This window comes from Bombus fervidus, chromosome 2 (genome assembly GCF_041682495.2).
Source record: "Bombus fervidus isolate BK054 chromosome 2, iyBomFerv1, whole genome shotgun sequence".
Taxonomy (NCBI): domain Eukaryota; kingdom Metazoa; phylum Arthropoda; class Insecta; order Hymenoptera; family Apidae; genus Bombus; species Bombus fervidus.
In genome coordinates, this window is record NC_091518.1 from 22,609,733 (window position 1) to 22,619,142 (window position 9,410).

General features: G+C 37.1%; 1 protein-coding gene and 1 long non-coding RNA gene across 4 annotated transcripts; one reads left to right on the top strand and one right to left on the bottom strand.

Moving 5' to 3' along the window:
- Positions 1-56: 56 nt before the first annotated feature.
- On the bottom strand, positions 57-4,901 carry LOC139997988 (actin-5C). 3 transcript variants are annotated; one of them, XM_072022164.1, is made up of 2 exons: positions 4,742-4,901; positions 57-2,206 (listed from the first exon to the last, which is right to left on the bottom strand). In XM_072022164.1, exon 2 carries the CDS (start codon positions 2,185-2,187, stop codon positions 1,057-1,059), a length of 1,131 nt encoding a protein of 376 aa, XP_071878265.1. In that variant the 5' UTR covers positions 2,188-2,206; positions 4,742-4,901; the 3' UTR covers positions 57-1,056. The 3 variants fall into 3 exon arrangements, with proteins under 3 accessions (XP_071878265.1, XP_071878266.1, XP_071878267.1); XM_072022165.1 differs by lacking the exon at positions 4,742-4,901 and adding an exon at positions 3,454-3,612; XM_072022166.1 differs by lacking the exon at positions 4,742-4,901 and adding an exon at positions 3,296-3,413.
- Positions 4,902-4,922: 21 nt separating this feature from the next.
- On the top strand, positions 4,923-7,468 carry LOC139997990 (uncharacterized). The gene is made up of 2 exons (XR_011803159.1): positions 4,923-6,611; positions 7,258-7,468. It is a non-coding gene; the product is annotated as an uncharacterized lncRNA (long non-coding RNA).
- Positions 7,469-9,410: the final 1,942 nt, after the last annotated feature.

Below are 9,410 nucleotides of genomic sequence, written 5' to 3' on the forward strand. Positions count from 1 at the left end.
TATCCAGTAAAGGGTATTGGATAACTGTAATCTTAAAAACACAAAAGTCAAAGCAATAATGTTTTTAAGAGTTTTATTTTATAATCCCATAAGTCTAAAGTAGTCTTTAAGATGTGTACGTGAATGGTCTTGCACAATACAATGGGAATAAATTATAATACTTTGGCTACGCTTGCGGGGTCGAAACCGTGTCTTTTTTATTCGTTTGAGCGAGCGTTTGTAGGATATTTTTCTGGGTCAGCGGTCTCCCCCATTATTAATAAAAAAAAAAAGAAAGGAAAGAGCCATCTTTTCCCTCAACGATCGGTAACATTAAAAAAAGATTATGATTAATAAGTCGAAGGCCTATCTCCGCTAGGAATGATGAATTCTAGAAAGACTGACACAAACCTCGTTAAATATCGCAGAGTAAAGCAACGGAATGCATTTAATTGGAGGACACCAAATTAAAAGATCTTTCGTGCATTAAGGATAATCACAACGGCTCCATACTGCATCGGAACGATATTCCGAAATAATTTATATAATAGTTTACCTTCAGCTCAAACTCGCGAATATTAAAAATTGGCAAATATATAGCATGTTCGAAAAAAGGAAAGAACATATGATTATTTCGATTGTAGAGTGAAATATCGCGATGACAATAAGAAAGATGTTTTTCGTGAGGGGTGGTTAGCTAGATGCTACCATAGGGAATATCATCTGAATGTATAATACAAAGGACTCGATAGAATAATAAAGTATTCAGAACTTCGGAGAGTTCATGAAACAAGAAAGACGCAATAGCGTCCAATTAAATGATGAAAAAAAAAAATAGAGCAAAATCTTTTAGAACTGTTTCTACGCTAATTAGCGATTTACTACTTTCATTCTGCATCATTCAATTAGACATTACTATATCTTAAAACTGATCTTCGAATGCCTAGATATCTCTTTTATACTATTGAATCCTCTGAATTATATATCCGTATAACAATACCTATGGTCGAGAAACGAGACAGAGGCCGCTCTCGGGATTTAGGGAATGATAATATGCAAGAGATATCAAAGATGTGCTTAGAAGCACTTCCTGTGGACGATGGATGGTCCAGACTCGTCGTATTCTTGTTTGGAAATCCACATTTGCTGGAAGGTAGACAAAGATGCAAGAATAGATCCACCGATCCATACAGAGTATTTCCTCTCAGGTGGTGCGATAATCTTGATTTTCATGGTGGATGGTGCTAGGGCAGTGATTTCCTTTTGCATTCTGTCAGCAATTCCTGGATACATGGTGGTACCTCCAGAAAGGACAGTGTTGGCGTACAGGTCTTTACGGATATCGACGTCGCACTTCATGATCGAGTTGTATGTTGTCTCATGAATACCGCAGGCTTCCATACCTAGGAAGGATGGCTGGAAGAGAGCTTCAGGACAACGGAATCTTTCGTTACCAATGGTGATTACTTGACCATCTGGAAGTTCGTAGCTCTTCTCCAAGCTAGAGGATGACGCGGCGGTTGCCATTTCCTGTTCGAAGTCAAGGGCGACGTAACAAAGTTTCTCCTTAATGTCACGAACAATTTCACGTTCGGCCGTGGTGGTGAAGGAGTATCCTCTTTCTGTGAGAATCTTCATGAGGTAGTCGGTCAAATCACGGCCAGCCAAGTCCAAACGGAGAATAGCATGAGGCAAAGCGTATCCTTCGTAGATTGGTACAGTGTGGGAAACACCGTCACCGGAATCTAATACAATACCGGTAGTACGTCCAGAAGCATATAGCGAAAGTACAGCTTGAATAGCGACATACATAGCGGGGGTATTGAACGTTTCAAACATGATCTGTGTCATCTTTTCACGGTTAGCCTTCGGGTTGAGCGGTGCCTCGGTAAGGAGTACTGGATGTTCCTCGGGAGCCACTCGAAGTTCGTTGTAGAACGTGTGATGCCAGATTTTTTCCATATCATCCCAGTTGGTGACAATACCGTGCTCAATCGGATATTTCAAAGTAAGGATACCTCTTTTTGATTGAGCTTCGTCACCAACATACGAATCCTTCTGTCCCATGCCAACCATGACACCCTGGTGGCGTGGTCTTCCGACGATAGATGGGAAGACGGCGCGTGGAGCGTCGTCTCCGGCGAAACCGGCCTTGCACATACCGGAGCCATTGTCAACTACGAGTGCAGCAACTTCTTCGTCACACATGTTTGGTTTATTGAGTTATCTGCAAAAATAATAAAGATATTAATTACTTCATTATGATTCCTTTTTTTTATTACAGTTTTGCAGTACTTTGTTATAATGTTTGTTAATGTTAATTATTGAATACGAAGTTAAAATATACTATAAACTTTTAGTTAAGCTATTAAACATATCTTATAATTTCACATCTTATATACATATTCGTTTTTACGAATCCATACGAATAAGTGCAAATTTTTACGATTCTTAACAGAATTTTCTATTTTACGCATAAATTATTGTTAAATATAATAAAGAAAATCCAGAGTTCAATTAATTCATTATTCATATGGATAGATATTTCAAAATGTAGTTTCCATAGTATTCAAATAAGTTCTAAAAAACGAAGCTAAATTATTGCTTAATTTCGTTTTAAATACATAATAAAAATTAAACTACATATAAAGATGTACTATGAAATCATTCATGACATATTACCCTATAATCAGAATAGTAGATTACAAAATAGTATGTGCTGTGAAGCAATATTTTAAATATTTTCAAGATGGCGTTCAGCGACACGTAGCATTATACTATCGCGATAAAAATGAACTATCTCAAATAGAACATTCGATGAGCATAGACACAAATATACTCTATGTATTTTTCCATATCAAGATAAGTATCATTGAAAAAGTACGTAATCTTGACGAACTTTCTACTGTCCTGTAAACCGCCGTTAACTAGAACCGCACCCTGCCCCGCCCTTCCCCGGCATTAAACGGTCAATATCCGACAAGTTTTCAAAGAATAAATCCTTACAATGCTAAGAACATAGAAAATTGACTACAAGCTTTATTCTAACTAACAGTTAACTAACAGACATAGGAAAACTATCCTTACTCCAATAAATTACAGTCTTGAGATTCTACTTCGAGCATATTTTACATTCTAAAGATTGACATCTTCTCGTAAAACGAATTTGATTCTTTTTTCATTCACATGTAATGCGTCACCGATACTTATAACTACTTTTACTTGTAACTACACTATCCTATAGTGCAATTGAAAAGATGGAACACAAAACACACAAAATTTGACACAAGCGTATCTTAAGCCTAACACCACCCACTTCTCGATTTGGAAATCCACGCTCGGATGTACGATTTGTCGATCAACTATTCGCCCACGCACTAATCTCTACTTGGTTGCACTGAAGATTCTTAAATTCGTTTGAACTTCGTATCGTAGAATGTTATCTATCACTGAACTTAGGATATGATGACTTACGTTTTTCGTTTCGTATAAAAAAAGTTATGTACAAGTTAGGGAGCTCAGGATCTTTGGATGTGACACTGCCGCACAACCGACCGATCTAGCACCAAACACAGAGTGTAGCTGACAGCCGGTTTGCAGTGTATTATATGAACAGAGTCGTTGTTCGGGGTCCCCACCACCAAGCAATCGGCCAATAAAGGCAGGACACCCTCGGCCAATCCTGGCTTTCTTTACCATATATGGAAGTGCTCTGCCACGGAGGGGTTTACCCCCTCCACCCCCTAGCCGCCCTTCTCCGAACGTTTGAAGTGTGTCTCACCACCCTTCGTGAATGTATCTGCCAAATTGACCGAACCGCACATCTCCGATCTTGCCAATGCTTCCCTTCCTCTCCCCCGCGATACGTAAGTTCTGTTTCGACCATATTCAATGTCACTCGATATTTTTATACATCAAAATAATAAATAATTAGTTTCGACATTTCCTTTTTTTAATTCAATTTGAGTATTTCTCGCCGACCCTTATTAAATACAAGAGCAAAGGAAACTTTTTGATATTACAATTTATATATCCGAATATTAGTAACTTCATGGTTATTATAAAAAAATACTTTTAAGAATACTTAATATACGCTTGACTCTTTGGCTCAATTTCGACTACTTTTATCGATCTTTATGAAGTATAGTTTATGTAAATAGATAATTATTTTCTCTTCGTTAGATAACTATGAGAATGTGTAATATTATACTTAAATACTATTATTTTATACGTGTTTTTAGAAACAGTTACAATTAACTTCAGTGAGTGATAACTATAAATATTCGAATTAGGATATCGTACAGAAAATAGGTACGCTATAACAATTTCTTGCACTTAGCATCCCAATTTCCCAACAGATAACAAATTTACGTTGGTATTTCATGCTACGAGCAAGCATAATCGCAAGTTAGTGCTGTAACATCCTAACTACAGAGTACTGCTATTAATAAACGACCACGTCGCGACCACCTGCCTTACAGTGCGTACACGTCAGGAACCACTTGACAACGACAACCTGTCGGATCGTCCCGGTACGTTTTCCCTTTTCAAGATAATGCTAGTAGAAACAAATTACCCAAAGAAATAGGCGCTATATCGAGAAAAGTCAGAAACGGAGAGAGCAACGCCCTGCCATCATGGCTGCTTATGAACCGGCGTTTGTCCTCGATCTTTTCGCCGTTAAGATTATGACAGATCGCCGTGAAACGCGCTAAATTAATAACAGCGTTGAACTTAACACGCTGAACGGTACAGTACTTACCTTTTAGAATTGAAGGTAACCAACAAAGCACACGATCGTTGATCGGCAAAGAGACACCGCAAGAATACTATCGGCACGACGAAACGAGACTCGAGAGCCGCGAGTTGCGAACACTGTGAGTGAGCAAGATCGTGGCCGGTACCGTGTCATGTGGACTCGCTCAAAGGTATGGTCGGTATACATGCTGTAAATGTTCCATATTACCTAACATATTTCTTATTTGTTTCCTCTTATTTTTTAAATTTATGCATAATATAAAATTAATTGAACGATGAAAATCTGAAAAGTAAGAAACTCGACGATCATCTGTTTATTTTAAAGTTATATTTTTCAATATCATCGTAGTTAGTACACCCCTGTTTCAAAATGGATTCGTCCGGCTTCCCCACCATTTGGATTCACAGCTCTTGCCATATATGGGCATAAAACGAAAGCGGCTCGCTGATTGGTCGGTTGGCCGGCTGCCGGCTAGATTCTCCAAATGCCGCTTCAAACTGTACGATACGGGGAGCATAATGCCTTCTGGAAGCGTACACTAGCTAAGGGCTTTCCTGACTAACCGTCAGAGCTGTTTGTAGTAGTAAACGTATCAATACGTACGAACGTATATGTGAAGATTATCACGTTCTTTGTGTGCGCGTGCTAGCGACCAGTACCGGCAGTAGGTATGAGTCAGAAAAAGTTTTGTTATATACTTTGGAATGGTCAACATTTTTTTTCACTTGATGCAAGTCGAAACAGTTGTCATTGAGATTTAATGATCCTCTACTCATTCGTAAGCTTTCATGGAAATTCCTATCTGTGAAATAATATTATGAAGTTCGTCGAATTTATATTACGATATTTAATGAAATAGGAATCATGTTACTAATCCTGGGACATTTTTCACCTAATTGTCATTTACCATTGATTTCTTAAATTTGAGGTAAACTCTCGTGAGAGAACTCTTATTCGTAGGCCTGATTTTTTGTTCCAATTTTATGCTAAATTCTTTCCACAAGAAAAACTCGTATTTCTTGATATACATAACCTATTTACTATCTTGTTTACTTAAAAATTTATTAGCAAAAATCATATTTCTTTCGCATTAGTTGTAATTATATAACATATCTTGGCACTAGATTTATTCCTTAACCAGGATATGGTATGGTTATATTTGAAGAAAGCGAATCTTCGAACGAGAAAGGATAACAAATTGTCTTTCTCGTAAAATTTGATAAAGTAATATTCTGTCTTTACAACATAGTCGAATAGAATAAGCTGGCGTTCGTAGAAGGTCGTTCATGATTTATTTCCAAAAAATTCAGTTACTGTGTCACTTTCAATATTAATGAATGTTAGTGACTCATTGTAGTAATAATCTGCGTACCATGTTTAGTATTACTTGTCTTCCTTTAAAAAATTGCGCCAGAAGGAAAATAATTCGCAAGAAGGATTTAGAAAGTCAGTAGGTCAGACTCCACTATTTATGCATACTCATTGTCTAGATTTCGTTTTAGAGTAGGACAACTAATGTCTGCTTAAAAGTTAACATGTTTTTGAAGAATCGTAAGGTAGGCTTAGACTAAGTAATTAAATGATGTTCGTCCACCCACTTATTGCGTATGGTATATGTCATCTCGGCCGCCTTTTTCATACAACAGAAGCTAAAAATAGACTCAAGGGCGCGGATAAGGGTGCACTGGACTACTACCACGTCACGTAAGCCCTATACTTCGGCCCTATTTCCTGTATATGTGTCGGTTCGACGGAAGGCGGCATGGTGTGTGTGAGTGCAGTGTCTGCTTCAAAATCGATACGCGTGTTCGTGCAGTCTACGATGGTACATCGTACTTGTGCACGGAAACCACGTGGTGATGGAAACGTCAAAGTACGACCGGTGATACTGCTTGTTGTTTTGTCGTAAAACATTTTGTAATTAACATGTTTATCAGTCGCAATCATTACTATTAATAAAACATGTTGTTATCAATTAAAAAGCAAAATACAAAGAAATTAATTAATAATGACGCTGATGAAATATCGTTCGTTTAAATATACAATTATATGTCTTTTAAGTCGTAATAGCGGTTGAGTTAATATAATATCGTAAATTTTAAAATCTATTTAAAACTATTTTTTTTCAATGTTGGCTCATTCGTATTAACAGAACCGCATGCATACTTTGAACTTAATGCCTTATAAGAAATACACGTGGGATACGTATCATTGATTATTAATATATTGTTTAAGTTTGGACATTGCGAAAGGTATAGTGGAGGAAACAGGACAGTTTTATAAATACACCTGCCACGTTCCTTTGTCGAAATAGTGCTTCGATGACACAACGAGTGAATCATTTGTACCTAATAAGAAATCGTATCGGGTTATGCACTCGTTCTTCTACGAGGACGTGTCAAATTCTGTTCTTGATTTTATTTTTGATCGTAGAATTTCATCATTATTTTTATTTTTCAAATGTAACCACCATACTTTATATGGACGTCAAATTTAAATATACGTCATTAATGTGCCAGATAAACGGATGGACTGCTTCACTCGAGTCTAACCTAACCTCGAAACATCGAAGCCGGCACCCAGCTGTCACACGCACACAGCATCTTTATACACGTCGATTTCGTGTAACTCCATTGTCCTTTTAACCGTTCAGGTTTTTATTAGACAATATGTTATTTTACTCAAGTATAATATCAAAAGATAAATGCGATACAATGGTATCTATGGAAATTATTTTTATTGATTATACAAAGTTCAAAGAGAATATATGAGTCATACAGAAAACGAACCGACGAATTGTATTTTTTGAAAATTTCATAATTTTTGTCGCATTAGTGTTTAGTTTTATAGAAACCAAACGATTAACCTCTATCAAAATTTGTTTCCCGTGATTGGTCAGATCGATTTCTACGTGGTTCGTATAAAAATACATGCTATACACGTTTCGATGAAAATTACAGTACAGATAGAAATATACATATTTGCAATTGATAATGTAAGTAAAACGTCTTATATACGACTATGTTTCAACAGCACGCGTTAATATTAACCTTCGCTGCTCCAGCTGCTCCTGCCGTATCACACGACGTGTCTCTATTTACTTTCTTCGTTATCGTGGCAGGTCCGCAATAGGAAGAATTAAATCCAAGTAAGGTGGAGGTGCATTGTGGGCGGCCTGAAAACCCAATGGTCCGCAAAGCCTCGACCTTGCTTACCAAATAAGGTCCCGTTCAAGGTCTTCGAGGCCTTGCGTAAGGCTGTGCCATCGGCATAACGATTAACCGATTATGTCCACGCTTTAGTCATCAGTCGTTTTCAGTGAAAGTGTCTGGTGCAGTTTCCATGAGAAGATCGACATATTTTGTACATTCTTTAATCCCCATGGGATTCACCGATTTCGTTCTATGGAAAGTGCGGATTGGGCGTGTCTGCCCTACACGGACACGTGCCGTAGGTAACGTCTGGCTCCAGTCGCGCAGTGCCACCGAAATCAATACGGAATGCGACGGTAAGTTCAACGCACCCACCCAGAAGAGTACTTAAGGTTCTTTCTCATTGGACTAGCCGCGTGCATTCGGTCCAGACAGTGAAACTATCGGGAATCACCGTAACGAGGTCAAAGACCTTATATAACACACCTTTCGCGAATCGAAAATTTACGGAAAGAAATGTCAGGAACTTGAGGAAACGCTTTGGAAGTTGAAATCGAAGAGGAATATTCTTGACAAAAAATTACTGTAGTTAGGAACTTTCTGTAAACAGGATAAATCTAGTTATTCGTTGCAAATTTTTAATGAAATTTATTATTATAACATATACCGTGATTTTTATACACTAATTTTATTTCCTCGTTTACTTAACATCATTTTCATCGTGCAATTGATTTCTAGGTAATAACGATACGTGGAAAGTTAGAATTAGCTATACAAGTTGTTTGATTTATTGGGTTTGTAAATGACTACTCCAATAGGCGGATTAAGGTTCCTAATAAGATAATTTGATATTGTGAAATTAGTACAAGTTATTTAAATCTTGATAATTCTCAAGAAACGATGCAAGTGTAAGATTTTTCAAGTAGCAAGTACTTTAAATCCCCTTTGAATCGTATGTAATACATACTTCACCGATTCGTCTTCACTTTCCCTTGGTAAGAACAAAAGTGATCCCTCTTATGTACTTCTGTTCTCCTCAAGGTACAACCAAGTGGCTGTTTATACGTAATACTTGAATTGTCCTTAAGTAGGAGGTGAAAGATTCTCGGTGAACAGTTTCATCTCGTATCACGATACTCTAATTCCTTTTGAGGTGTAATATACGACTGTAATCAAATCTTAAATCGAATCGTCTTAATTCGCTATAAAAATTTTCCGATCGATACTTATTTCATCGAGCGGAATGTGATTCTTTAAAAGAGTCAACTATTTCCATATTTGCACAACTTTATGATGAAATAAACGAAACGAACGAAATGAAGCAATACGTTGATAATAAATAAATAAATACGTGATATTATGGCGAAGAACGATATTCTCCTCAGAGGATCAAATTTAATTCTTCGATTGTTATTAGAAATTTTCAAATATACGCATGAACTAATTTTCATTCTTCGGATAATAAATCTAATATGTGGACAGTTTGCAATTGTTCTCGAGTAAGAGGTAACTATACTCGC

What these genes read in the sequence shown, in the direction of transcription:
- LOC139997988 (XM_072022164.1), bottom strand. Translation starts at nt 2,187, where the DNA reads ATGTGTGACGAAGAAGTTGCTGCACTCGTAGTTGACAATGGCTCCGGT.